The 14474-nt window shown below is 37.6% G+C and overlaps 1 protein-coding gene across 2 annotated transcripts in view; it reads left to right on the top strand.

Annotated features, from left to right (window-relative positions):
* The window catches only part of ITPR2 (inositol 1,4,5-trisphosphate receptor type 2), a 283042-nt gene that overhangs the window by 150116 nt on the left and 118452 nt on the right, over positions 1-14474 (top strand). For both annotated transcript variants that reach the window (XM_062591989.1, XM_062591981.1), the window contains exons 35-37: positions 6316-6506; positions 7387-7529; positions 9549-9657. In XM_062591989.1, the coding sequence (XP_062447973.1) occupies positions 6316-6506; positions 7387-7529; positions 9549-9657 (443 nt within the window). The remainder of the gene's footprint in view (positions 1-6315; positions 6507-7386; positions 7530-9548; positions 9658-14474) is intronic.

The following is a 14474-nucleotide window of genomic DNA, read 5'->3' as shown; positions in this document are numbered from 1 at the left end:
AGAAAATAGTGCCTGTATATTCATCTATGTCTAGTTCATACGGATTTCTGAAGCAGATTATCACAGTAACAAGGATCAACATGTTATATTAATATAAATCACTTCTGCTTTTTCTATATTACTGCATAGCACTCAACTTTTTTTAAAAATACGGTCCAAAATTTGTGATCAAAATAGCTTTCATCTCATTAACACAATAGCTATAAATAAAAAATGTCTAAAAGATCCTCAATTCTGGGAAAACAGAGGAACTAAGAAGAGTAACAGTTGAATGTTTCAAATTAGTTTATTACTAATGGATTTCAGATTCCTATACTCCTAAATATATTCCTAAAATATTCCTAAATTCAGATTACTCTCTTAGCAAGACTGAGAAGACCGGAGACCAGTTTTGAACTTTGCGTTTTAAACAATCTACTGTCTTTCCATATGGTGACACAAGGGAATATTACCTGTCCTCACAAGTAAAAGTTTGGATTGATAACCATCCACCTCTCTTTAAAGTTTTATCATAAGCCATGCATAAGAAAAATACTTAGGTTAATGAATAGTCTGGCTTGGTAACATGGCCCAGTCTAGTTTTCTTTGAGCTCTGTGGCAGAACCTGTATCTTAAGTGGTATGGGAGCAGGGTCTTCATTCCAAGGCTGAAGATCTTCCAGGGTCCGTTGCAAAGACCTAACCAACTTTGCCTCTTATTAAGTAGTGATTATTATTCTTCACTCTTGAGCATCAAGTTTCTCTTCTGTTGCAAGCACTGCAAGCTCAGTGTATTGAGCTATAAACTAGATAAATCCAGTTGTAGTATAGTCTTACCTCTGTAGTGTCTGTTAGCTTTCTCCCCTGTGTTTTTATAAATTACATCTTCCCACAGGTACTGCGTGTGTATCCCAAGGATGCTTTATGTGGCATGTGCATGACTGTGCTATTACCACCAATAATGAAATAATTGGAATTTCCGAGATGAGTAAACAGTGGCAGATAGGAACCTGCATTTTGTTAGACTATTTCTCTTGGCACACACTTTAAAAATTCTGTTAGTAAGACAAATTACACTAGTCATTATCAGATTATACTCTGGGATACTGTGCAGGGGAAGCCAAAGGAGAATCCTTGTTTCCATCCTACAGAATTGAAGATGAGTCTTATGAGAATGCTGTTTCATAAGTTCAAAACTGGAACAGGTACAGAGAAGGTACCACTGTAATGATCAGGGGAATGGAGAACAGTGTTACAAGAGGAGTGTATAAGAGCTGGATATGTTTGCCTGTCAAAACAAAGGCAAGTATTTTTGCTCTTTAAAGGTATGTAGGAAGATGAACACTGGAAAAGAAGAGACATTTAAGCTAAAGGACACTGCTTACCTCAAAATAACTAATATATATTGACTTAGGTTTAAGTGACCTAAATAAAATTAGATTGTAAATCAGAGGTTTAGAACCAACTTTGGAAGGATGTCCTTGATCAACAGGCCAAGAGGAAAGCAAGGTGGCAGAAAAATGTAACTGGGTTTTTAGTAGAGCTTGGTTTGTTTTCAAGAGGGATTAAAGACCATAGGTTGTCTGTAATGGAGAGCAAATGGTCTGAAGGTCTGAGCAAATGGTAAAGTTTTTTCTAGTTGTGTATTTATTTGCCAATTACAACTCATCAGTATCCCTTTAATAGTCTATAGAAGCTGAATAAACTCCTGTGATGCATCTTGACCATGCTTATGTGTACTTTGAAGACCTTTCCTTTTCTGTAACAAATTGCAGATAGGAAACTTTACACTTAAAATCTGGGTTACATTTTATTGCTTCTTTGGAATTATTGTGCATGTTTTAATGTCCATATAAATGGCCTTTCCTAAAACAATCTTTTCAACCCCCCAAATATTTTATTTCCATTCTCACTTGAGTTTTTAAATCTTTTTTCCATTTTATAAAAAGCTAGACCTTCATTTTCAATTTTTAGTTCAAATAAAATAATTATCCTGTTGTTACTTTTCTGACAGCAGGAAGAATACATTTCAGATGAAACACATATTTTATTCTTTTTTAACTGTTTGTGTTTCCCTAATTGCAAGAAAAATTCAATGATGATCTTTTTACAGACTGATAAATATTTTAGCACAGATTTTCTGTTGGAAAAAAAACATCCAAGTGAAAGGTACAAGACTGGCAGACTTGTGTCTTGTCTACACAAAGCTTTTATTTCCCTTAAAAAAGTCTTGCTATTGCTAGCATCAGTGTCTCTCCATCCAAATGCATTTGTTAAGCAGTCAGTAAGTGATTAAGGAACTGGAGCAACTGATCTATGGAACAAAATTAATTGAACTAAATATGCATCTCTCCATTAATTGACAACTGGGATATGTGGGAGCACATGATATAGGTGTCTGCAACTACCAGAGGGATGTAAACAACAGGAGAGAAAAGGATGCACAGCTAGGTACAGCTGTATTTTTTGTGACCCAGATTGCATGTACCTCTTTGAGTAAGTGCTAAGAGATAAAAACCCTGTGTGTGTTCCCCAGAAAATCCGCACCAGTGATTGCTTAGGGTAGTGCAAAAGCTACTGAACATTATAAAGCTACTAATACTGTAGTATTCTGTGAATACTACAAAACCTAATAGAGTGAAATTTAAAATTACGGAACACTTAGGCGGGAATATCAAAGAAAATGGAAAACTTCCTTATGGCAACATATATTAGTCTGAGAAATGATCTTCCAAGGAAAATTACAGGCAGAAGCTACTTCTGGAGATCCTTCGTTTTAAATTGATCCTAAGACACGTGTAGACAGTATAGTGAAAGGACAGTGCTTCAGTGATGATTCCTGAAGTGTAGGCACTTTTACTTCTAATTTCTGTGGTTCGGTGAAGATACCCACATGAAAGTAATTTTATAAAATACCTTTTAGTCAGTCCGTCTCAGCCCTTCTGTTAACAGGTGGACTGTACTCTTGGCATTTCAGTGGAGCCCAGCCTGCTTGTAGAAAAAGGCTACAGTTTAGCCTCTTGCCTTCTAATCATTGATGTTTCCCTTTTATTTTGAGTCCCATCTCACAGAACTTTTTAGTAGTTTAAACAGTAAAGGAGAGGAAAGATGCTGGTGCATTGAATACACATAGAGCCATCCGGCAACAGAGCTGTACATTTTATGATGACCAGGCTGAATCTGTGGCTCTGTGGTGCTTACCATTTTTGCTCATGCCATTTGCTCACTTGTCTTGGCTCAACTGTAAGTTATTGCTGTTGTAATTGTGAGCATCAGATTGAGAGTTAGTCATGCAGAGGATTTCCCAGCAAATCACTTTTCAACTGACACTGGCAAAAGAGCGTAGTGTGTTCAGGGTGTAATTAGCCTGGTACAGAGTGTGCTAGCTAGGGTTTAGATGGTAAATAAGCCTGCATGGTGACTCTACTGCAAGGCAGAATTTCACTTCAGTTGTAGGTGTGCTGTAGTTCATCATGGTAAGTATCCTGCTTGATATCTTTCGTACCAGTTTACAAAGAGCCATGTGGCATGCTTTTCAATAGTCAGATGAGGGACAGGATTTTACCCACTCCTAGCTCCTTTGTCTACTAGCTCCAACCCTAGTTTGCAAGTTTGAACTTCATCCAAAAGTATTTAAGTGGAACAAAAATAAACATGCTTTTAAATATTTTATGTTCATGCTTTAAGGGAGATTGACACATTTTGAAGAGGAAAGCAGCCTATAGCACCTAAATTAAAAATAAATATTTATGCTCACATTTGTTCATCAGCTTTCAAAAATGTAAAAATACGTTTCATGTTGTTTTAAATAATGAAATGTGTAACAAATGAAAGATAAACTTTCTACAAGCTACAGAGAAGTAAGAAGACAAAGGCTTTGTTTATAACTTAGACTTCAACAGTGCCCTTTGACAACCAATGCAAATCTTAATTACAAATGGAATTATACATATAAGAACTGTTCAAAACAAAGGAGTGTTTTTTTTCCTCCCTCTGGTTTTCTTTGTGATAGTTTTAATTAGCTGCAACTCTTTGAACAGTCATAGTCCTTAGCTGTTACTCAGACACTGATGGAAGTTGTTAACTTCAAATGGCATCTACAGGACTGCAGAAGTCTGGATTTTCCTCTGAACAGCCTGCTCCCCATTGCTATATTTATTGCTGGATATATCAGGATTCTACATACACACCACTTAATTGAGAAGTAAGCATTGTCCGATAACATTCTGGTGATTGACATTGGGACACAATAAATTGAATTAATAGGCTGCTAGCACCCTACCTACACTGGCAGAACTTTAATGGACTTCTGTACTAAAGTAAGCAGCAACAGGGCAAAGGCATTTTGAAAAATAACTCAGCCAAGTAACACGGAAAAACAGTCATTAGAAATAATGGCCAGCCATACATAGTATCTTTTTCATAATAATCAGGAACCTTATCTTCAAAACAAATGGGGAGTGGGAAGAAAAGGGCAATTGCCAGTGTGGAAACTGCCAAACTTCTGATGATGATGATTTGCATGTGGTGGTTGGGAAATGTGTCTTCCCATATTGAGCTAAGCAACATTTTTTAATTCCCTGTGGCAAACTGTTCAAGAGAAAGTGCCTGCTAGAAATAGAATATGAGAATTCTTATCTTCGATCCCAGTTAAACTGCCCAATGTGCAGGTGTGTGGCCTGGTCCTGCTTGCAGGTGCTGCTGAGCCAGTGAACTCTCCCATTAACTTTAAGGATATCAGGATGTCATGTGCCATGATTTGGAGAGGATTCTGAAGTTTTTGCCATTGTAAAAAGAGAAGGGGGCCCTGCACCAATGGGACCTGTTAAAGGAATGAGGACACACGTGGCAAAGTCCTCTTACTGCGGTCTGTGAGATTGTGGGTTCAGGCATCACAGCAAAATTTGCATTTATACTAAATGTTGCTATTGCATTATAGTATCTGGGGTAAGAAAAAGTTTCTTTCTGAGATCTGTGACTCATTTGCTTGGCAACGTGTGAGCCTTCATTTATCTGAGTGATATGTGTGACTCAGGGTTTGCACACACTCTTGCTGGGTTTGTTGTGTCTTGTTGGGTTTTGTCTGTTTAGGGAAGAAGGGCACTTGTTGACTTCACAGGTTGAAGACTTAAAGTTGCATAGGTTTTAAGAAGTGTGTTTTTGGGGTGGGATATACTTCCACTACGGTGGAAAGTATGCATATGAGTGCAAAGTAGTGGGTAGATGCCTCGAATGAATTGAGTGTTATCCAGAACTTCTTTAATGTATGCTAATGCCTATTTAAAAATCCAACTCAAATAAGGAACAGTGAAAAAGTAGCTATTATCAGCTTTTTTTTTCTTCCTTTGGTGAAAATGTTTCTCCATTTTACTTCTGAGTGTTTATTAAGCATAAACTATGCCATGGAAATGAAGTGAAATGTAAAGCTAATCACTTAAATACACCTAATTCTTTCAAATAGAGATATTACTGCATCAATCTCTCATTTATTTGTTGAAATTTAGACAACCTGTGTTGAGCCTTAGAAGAATACCGGTCTGATCTCAAGAGGAATGGAGCAATACAGCTGCTACAAATGTATTCTTAGAGGAAAGGGCAGTTACCTCTAGTGTTGCCTTTCAAACCTCCTTTTCAAAAGACAGTTCAGTATGCAACAGTAGTTTAATAGTGGGTGCCCTGTACGAATAGGTGCAAGACTTTCTCTTTTTTTTTTCCCTCTGATATTCTCTCCTTTTGTCACATTTCTTCCTCAATTCTAAAGAAAAAAAAAAAAAAAAACACGTTATTGACCTGGATTTGCCAATTGTAGCTGTTTATTAACTGTCAGTTATATTGCAGTGGTATTCAGCAACCCCATGACTTAACAATCCTAGCCGTATAGAAAACTGAAGGGAAAGAAAATAAGGGACGGAGTCCTTTTCAAATTTAATTTGTATGCACTTGATTCCTCAAGGTTTTCACAAGCAAAATACTCAGAAAAGCCTGGGATAAATTGGCTAAATGTGTGCATGTCCATTAGAAAAAAGAGCTTTTAATTTCTAAATAGATTAAAACTATCTGTCAGAATAGTAATACTCTTTTTGTTGTTCTTATTAATATCTCTCAATCACTTTTTTTGGTAAAAAATTATTCTATTTATAAATAAGAAACATATCTGTACCTATGAAAACATATATTGGATGTGATCTTCAGCTCAGAGGAAGCAGTACAGCACTCTAACTTGGATCTCAACTGATTTCGACCAGCTTGGATTTTGATTCTTATTCCTAAAACTTGTTGAAGTGAAATTTTGTATTTTTTGCCATTTTAAATTTCTTCTTTTTTCTTCCTCTTAAAGCAAAGAACCGTGGGATTGCAATTCCGGTGGATTTGGACAGCCAGGTTAACACCTTGTTCATGAAGAGTCACTCTAACATGGTGCAGAGAGCAGCCATGGGGTGGAGGATGTCAGCCCGCAGTGGACCTCGTTTTAAAGAAGCTCTTGGTGGGCCTGCCTGGGATTACAGGAATATCATAGAAAAACTACAGGTATCAAATACTGAATGGCTTGGGCACTAGCTATAGCAGTGCATTTATCCAATATGTGACGGATGTGGAAAATACCAGCTAAACTATACTGTTTGAGCTGTTAGTACAGTAATCACAATTAGTACAAGATCATAGTGAATCTTGCACTTTCAGGGAGGAGGGAGCAGAAGGCCTAGGTCTCCTCTGATGTGGGCTCAAAAAGACGCCAATACGCAGAGTCTTTTGCTCCAAGATCTAAATTCAGCCCCTGCAGAAGTCAGTAGGGAGAGGAAGGAAATAAGTTCTTTTCCCCAAAATGATCTGCAGAGAAGGGTCTCCTTTCTTTCTTCTCATGGTCACACGTCTGTGTCAGGTGCAGATGAAGTAGTGGAGGTTGTAGGAGTCATTATGTCATCTTGTGTCACTGGAGATCATCTATAAGATGGGAGATTACCTTGTAGGTGTGCTGGCTAAATGACATGAGGAGTTTATGAGCTAAGACAACAGCAGGACTCAGACAAGTAGAGGAGCCCTAAATACCAAGGAAGCAACATCTCAGGTGATATTCTGATGCCATAGTGTGACAAGCAGGGTTTTTTTCAGCACACTGTCATCCTGACTGTTGCTGAGTGTTCACAGGCGTTAAACAGAAGAGAGATTTGAAAGAAGAGAGCCAGGTAGATACTAATGGACAACTTCCACCATTTGCTCTGCCAAAGGAGTAGCATGAAGGAAGGAATGAGGTTGCTTCACTGGGAACTGGGTAATAAGGGCTCTTGCTGCTGACTGATAAAAAATGGGTCAGATAGCCCATCACACAGTATTGTGCAACTCCGCAAAACAGTCTTCAAGTCTTCTTGACTGGCAATAGTTATAATTGATATTTTGCTTTATTCCCCAGGATGTAGTGTCCTCCTTGGAGCAGCAGTTCACTCCCATGATGCAGGCTGAATTTTCAGTGCTGGTTGATGTGTTGCATAGTCCAGAGCTACTTTTTCCAGAGGGGAGTGATGCCAGAATAAGATGTGGTGCTTTCATGTCCAAGTAAGTGGTGTAAGGAGGGGCCTGTTTACTTCTTTGGAAAAGATGACAAGGAATAAAATTTTCCAACAGCACTTACCTCTGATTTTCAACAGTGACTTAAGTATGTAGGAGTCTGAGTTCATATTGAAAGCTTAAATTGAGGTCTTTTGCTAGATGTTCTATGTTTCTCAGCAGTTTAGGAGTATGGACAGGAGTAGAGAGAGAGGTTTGCTTGCCACGTCTGCCTAGAAATTGAAAGTTAATAGCTTGTTAAAATTGAGGCAGACTAAACTTACTTCTGTTTTCTTAATGGGGTATTTTTACTATTAAGTTTCTCCAAATTGACAGCAGAAGCTTAGACTTTCATGGTAGAATTTTCAAGGATGCACAATGAGTTGGGGTGCTCACTACTAGATTTTTTGATAAAGCAAATAAATCTCTTGATTTTTATTTTAAACAACCAACAACTCTTTTTAAAGTACATTTCACTAGCGCCCCTACCTGGGCTTGAATTATACAATGTTTTATTTGCAGTTTGGACATTGGAATAGAATCTTTCAAATTTGCTTTATTAGTCCTCTAGTGAGATGCCCTCCCTATCCTTGAGAAACTATAATTTAAAAAGAAGTAACTTGGGGGAAGTGTACACTTTTGGCAGCTCTCTTGATTCCTTGGCTTTTTGCATATTCTGCAGAGGTAACATTATAGCAATATACTTTATGTATTTGGAAAAATCAAGGTAAATTTTGAGCTCATCTCATCTCCTCTGTCCAAACTGCTGTTCAAGGTTGGCATCAAATCAAGTCCAGAGCTGCTGGATTTGGCCCATGTAATGCAATAAGCACTTTTTCTGTTTTATTTAATTAACTTCCATTGCATAAGAATGCTTTGGCTATGTATGAATCTTGAGGTATAGATGTTACTGTTTAAAAATATTGTTAGTATTGCTGGTCTAAGAGCTGCATTGCTTTGGGCTTATAGCTCCTGAATTTGGTTAACATGACAATGGTTAACTACTGCATGATGTTTGCACTAAGCTCCCATGGCATTAGGGCATTAGTTTAGCGGTGGTTTAAATATAATCAATTTTATTGGGTTACAGAGGGCTGATCTAAATGATGCACTGTGGGCCCTCCAAACCCTGTTTTTTGGTGACTGTTCGTGATTTAGGATTCTTAATAATGCCATCTTTTGGATTCAGTGTAAATTGGTTGCCCCGGTGCCTTTGCTGTATGCTGATCCTAGGCCAGAATTGATGAAAACTGTTTTAGCCACCATAAGCCAAGCAAGACTGGTACTGAAGGAAGCAAACCTATCCAAGACCTTCAGATCTCCTTGCTTCTTGTTTTCACAAGTAATGTTTTTCACAAGTAGTGCTTTTTTTCTCTAGCAGTATAGTGAACCGGTGTAAGAACTTGGCCTTTACAAAGGCAGCATGGCCTCTTTTGGTGTTTGCTTAAACTAAAACCCAACTCCCTTCACAGCCTTAGTGGGAGGCAGAAAGGTAGCTTGTTTTCAAACTTGAAAGAGTCTATAAAGTTGTTGTGTGAATGTAAACAATAGTTATGCTTCATCCAAATACCTATGTTTCTGAACAATTAAGTGTAAAGGTTTTAGGAATGCTTTGGGAATCCTTTTGACTGGATGCCATTTCCTAATTATATAATAAATACATTATAACCATCATCAAGGTTGGAAGGTGTAAAAGTTGTACCTTTTAAAGTTTCTAAGATGCATGGTGAACATTATAAGGAGTATGGTTAACTTTAAAGGAAGGAAGGATGAAATAACAAGTTTGGATCTTAATCTGGAAGCCCCCATAAAAAACAGATGTAGAATTATGCCTTCTATATGGACAGTAAGATACAAACTGACACACAAACACCTTGAAAGTCCTATTTCCTTTTTAATTCTGATTTTTCTTCTCTGAGTTTATTCCCTTTCCTTGAGGAAAAATACAACAAAGAACAATTTTTGCATAAAGAAATTGTTATACAGCCTAGAGACAACATGCAATGCTCTTTAATATTTTACTTTAAGGTTGATTAATCACACAAAGAAGCTAATGGAGAAAGAAGAGAAGCTCTGCATTAAAATTCTTCAGACATTACGAGAAATGCTTGACAAGAAAACTAACTTTGCAGAAGAGGTACTGTTACCATTTTGGTATTACATATAGAACTAACAGGATGGTATTAAAAGGTTAGCTCTAGGATAGCAACAGAATCTTGCATGACTTCAATTTCTTACATGTTTTTAAGATAATATGATGTCTCAAAAACAGTGTGATAAGAAAGTAACAGAAAGCAGAAAGTAACATTTAAACAGAAGAAGTAGTCTACCTTACATAAATAGTCTTATATCAGGGACTTTTACCAGAGTCAAGGCAAGGAAGGCTAAATGAATTAGTAATAGCAAGTATTACTATATATGGTTATTATATATTGGTATCCTGTATTTCTGGATAGCAGTCCTTTATGTCACATCTGACCTTTTCTATCACATAATCAATCAAAAACTTGAATTTTTTTAGTTGCAGATGTACAGTTTTTTGTTATTGCCTGTGGTGCCAGACTTTCGTACTCTATAAACATTTTAATGATGATAAATGTGTGATAGGACTATGTTATGTTGAAACAGAGTTTCCAGTTTGGGGAGAAATGACATAGTCTCTTTCTTGTGTGAAGTGTCTGATTTCTTCCTGTATCTAGTGACACTTTTCCCCTCACCTGTGAGTTTCAAATATATTTCATCTTGCCTGTGTCTTTGGTCTTGGTAACTAGATTCAGATTTACATGTCAGCTGTCCATTCCTAGAAGTTTTAGCCTGATTAAGCATCCCTGTGCCTTTTGTATGGTTTCCTCATATCAATGTTTCTGAGTACTCGCAAAATTCTCTCAGTATTAGTCACTTTTAAATATGAATCATAGAACAATTATCTAATCTTTCACTCCCATCATTTTAATTTGTTCCCAGCTGACATGTTTAGTCAAATATGTTCATGAGGATCATTTTACTTGAGAAAAAATGTTGATTGGAACCCAACGTCACTTCATTTCACTGTCTTAGGCTTTTACATCCAAATATTTTCACATGTCTAAGTAGCAGTGCTTGTTCATTTTACTGTACCTGGCACAATTCAGATACACTAGTTATGAGATTCCATTCCTAACCCTAGGAAAAAAAAAGTCCTAGGGGATATTAAGATGCTCATGCGTATTTCTGTGTGTTTGAGGAACACACTCTTTTTTATGATAGATGAGCCATATATTAGAAATGTGAAATATTCACAGCATCTTTGTTTTGACTGTATACTGTTTGTTTTGATTTCAACATATGGACATGGGAACATTCTGCCCAGGCTTCTAAGCAACCTGCTAGACAGGATAAAAAAATCTCAGTGCAGAATAGTGAAGCGAAGACAAAGGCAGCAATAGCAAAACATCAACCTTGCTCTGCAGAAAAACGAGTGTACACAGAGCAAACCAACCTCCTCTTCACTGCCTGTAAAGAATTTAGCTCAAAGAGGAGGCTATACTTCTGTCAGGCCTGGGCAGATAGAGGTATTTTTTTTGTCATAGCAGGAGTTTCACAGGTGAAGCAGATGATGTTATTAATCATTATTCAGAATAGCTTTCTGGGCCCATAATCCCACAACATAACATGGAAAAACTAGTTTCCTTTTGTAACTGCAGGCTGTGAGGAACCATGCCAAACTTCTCCAGAACTGTCTTAATTGCATAGACCCACCAAAATGTAACATCATCTCAGGACTGCAGGGGGAAAAAAAAGCAATGCCTTAAAAAAAAAATCACCTATTTTAATTACTGTTTTTATACCCTGTTGTGGAGGCTGGTAAACCAAGACTGAGCCAAGCCAGCAGAGGGAGTGTGTTCCACTGATGTGTGTGGGCTTTTTGCCCAACCTCTGGTTCTCAGGAATGGACATTCAGAGGTGTCTGCTTAAACCAGTTTCATAACCCTGCCACCTAGGCAGTGGCTAGGGCATGGGCAAGTGGAAGAAGAAATAAGAATTTCTCCTTCATGCTTTCTGTTAGACTTCCTGTGAATCCCATGTAAGGAACATAATGAACCAATGCAAACAAATACCTGAGTAAACAAGCCTGTATGGTTGCAAGTGCTTCTCCTGCTTGCTACTATTATGAGTCATTGTTCATGATATGGACTTCAGTATAGGAAAAATAGTACAATAGCCAGTTGTGTGTTTCCAGCCTTTTTTGAGCTATAATATCACGACCTTCAATTTTACTCAACTGTGATATACAGATACTAAAAAATTAAAGAAGTATATGCATAATGGTTATACTAAAATGACATTAAGAGGGACACATGACATTTTGACAGAAAGCCTGAATTTCTTAATCATCCATCATAATATACCTTGTGACAGAAATGATGAACTTTTCAGTTTCTGTGGACCTTCCCATAGTGAGAAGCAAAGAAGAAATCATGAAAAAATATTTCTCTTTCTCTCTCTCTTCCCTTGACCTCCCATGCCTAAAATGGAGGTCTGGGAACCTTGCCTTCTACTGCAGTATCTATCTTTCATTTAACCACTGGGAAGTTGCCTGTATTGTTGATGGGACAGGCAGAACAGATAGTGTTAGGCACTTATTTCACTGTTTTTTATGACTGTTCCTTTTCTGTCACATGTCCATTGCCTCAAGTGAACTCCAGTGTTGTAGCTCATCTGGTTGGTATGTTTTAAAGCTGCACTGCTCACACTGTCCTGCCCCCATCCTCGACTGCCCTTGCAGCCTCCCTTTGAGGCAATGCTGGCTTACGCATTGCTTTGCTTAGTGATGCAACACCTAATTGTGTTAGGAATCAAAGTTTAATTTCAAGAGTTTGATTTAAGGTATATAAATGGCATATAAAGCCTCTTGGTCATTGATTAGCTTTCCTAAGTAATTGTGGGTGATTATTACGATCTCCCTGGAGTTCAGTGTTAAGTCCTAGTCCTATTTGCATTGATTAGATAACTAACTGGAATGAAACTTGATCTACAGCTCCTTTCTTACAGTGAGCTCCTGCAGAAGTGTTAAAACATTTGGGTAAATCAATGAGTGGAGGAAGTTTACATTACCTTTACATTACATTACTGCCCAGACAGTTATGATGGTATGGATGCTCTGGGTTGGCCCTTCAAGGAAAGACAGGAGGGACTGAAATGACTATTTGGACTAGATGTGTCCTACCTATATGTTTGTCCTTTGTAGCTGGTAGGTAGTCCATTTTTATACCTGTTTTACAAGAACACAGTGATCTTGGTCCAGAATTCTTAAAGTTTTTATGCAAGTTTCTGCTTTGTCCATCACCATGGTGCTTGATTTCAGTTTAATTTCTATGTGGATTCTGACAGCGGACCTACCTCCATATCTTAGCTTGAATCTGGAGAATCTTACTAGAGCACACGAGAAACGCAAGCTGTTGATACACGTTCACTTTGCAAATGACTAGGGCAGTTTAAAATCTTACGTTACCTGGCTGTCCTGCTGAAAGCAACTGCACCCACAATGGAGCTGGTAGGCCAGAAGGGATGAGTTCTCCCAGCTGCTTCAGAGAGATCCAAAAGCTTAACTTAAACCCACTCTCAGTGATTTGAATGAAATTGCTGAGCTGAAGTGCACTCATATGGTAACATCTTAGACCACTCCAGCTGTTGGTATGTCAATGTCTTGGGCAGATACAACCCTTTGATTCTCTAGTTGTTCTTAAATGAGGTGAACATGTCGAAAAAAATCACTTTCTCTCATAATATCTGTATATGACATAAAACATTTTTGACTGATCAAAGTGTTAATGGATGATAGTCCGTTAGAGACTGTGGTAGAATTCAAGCCTGTATATCCTGCCAACTAGTTGTTCCTAAGTGAAACACTAGTATAAATAGGCTCAACACTTTGGTAAGGGTTACTTGTGGCCCAGAACGCAGATGTTTTACTCCTTTCTGCTTTAGGTGTTGAACTACGGTATAAATAATTGGAAACTTACAGCATTTTTAAAGCATCAGTAAAGAACCTGCAAGCTGCTTATTTGTCAGAAATGAATAGTTGTGCCTTTTGCCTTTTCTGGGAAAAACTCCTGAAAAAAACTGTCTTGCTCTCCATGTATTTGCAGTCACTTCATGTTTTAAAAACAGATAAGAAGCTTTGTAGCCCTCTGTTGTGCAATGTTAATATTTCTGTATTCCACCTTAGTTACGAAATGTAAACTATGTTTCTTCCTTGTTTTTAGCAATGGCAGCAAATATACACGTGAAAAAATAGTACAGATTCCTTTTAAATGTAAGTGCATTTTATTCCCGTAGTCCGTGATATGGCCACCATTGACAGCTGGTTATTTTGTGCCTGAAGGCCTGAGCCTCTTCATTTTGAGCCAATGACAAATCTCCAATGAGTTTGTCAAAAGGATTAGTCCCAACTCTGCCTCATGAATGTATTGATCGACCATCCAGCTTGAAACCAGTGGGAGATGTAGGTCTTTTTCTTCTGGGTAAAATAGTCTCAATGTATCTCAAAAGCAGGGAAATGTTGCTGGGAGTCACTGCAATGTCCTAGTGTTGTGGTTCTTTGAATCAAAGACATTCTTAGCTTAAATTGCATTCTATTCTATAACCTCGTCCTTTCAAGATGATTTTAGTTATTTGCATGTGTGCGTTAGGCAGCATTCTGATACATAACATACACAGGTAAAAATAAATGGGAGGAAAAAAGAGAGTAATTCTGAATACTGGGGTTTACTAAATGCATTGTAACTTAAAGGGACATGTTTTAAATGGGAGAAAGAACAGGAGGTAAATTCCTTTATTTGTGTTACTATTCACATTTTGGATTAGTGGCAATGCAGGCATTATGAATAATCACATTTAATTTTTCATCCTTTTTGCTTTCTGCTTTATTTGTGCTCATTTATAAAAATGATTATGCGTTAGCTTGCGTTAGCT

The sequence above is a fragment of the Rhea pennata genome, chromosome 1 (genome assembly GCF_028389875.1).
Source record: "Rhea pennata isolate bPtePen1 chromosome 1, bPtePen1.pri, whole genome shotgun sequence".
In the NCBI taxonomy this organism is placed as follows: Eukaryota; Metazoa; Chordata; class Aves; order Rheiformes; family Rheidae; genus Rhea; species Rhea pennata.
This window is presented reverse-complemented; position numbering and strand designations above follow the sequence as displayed.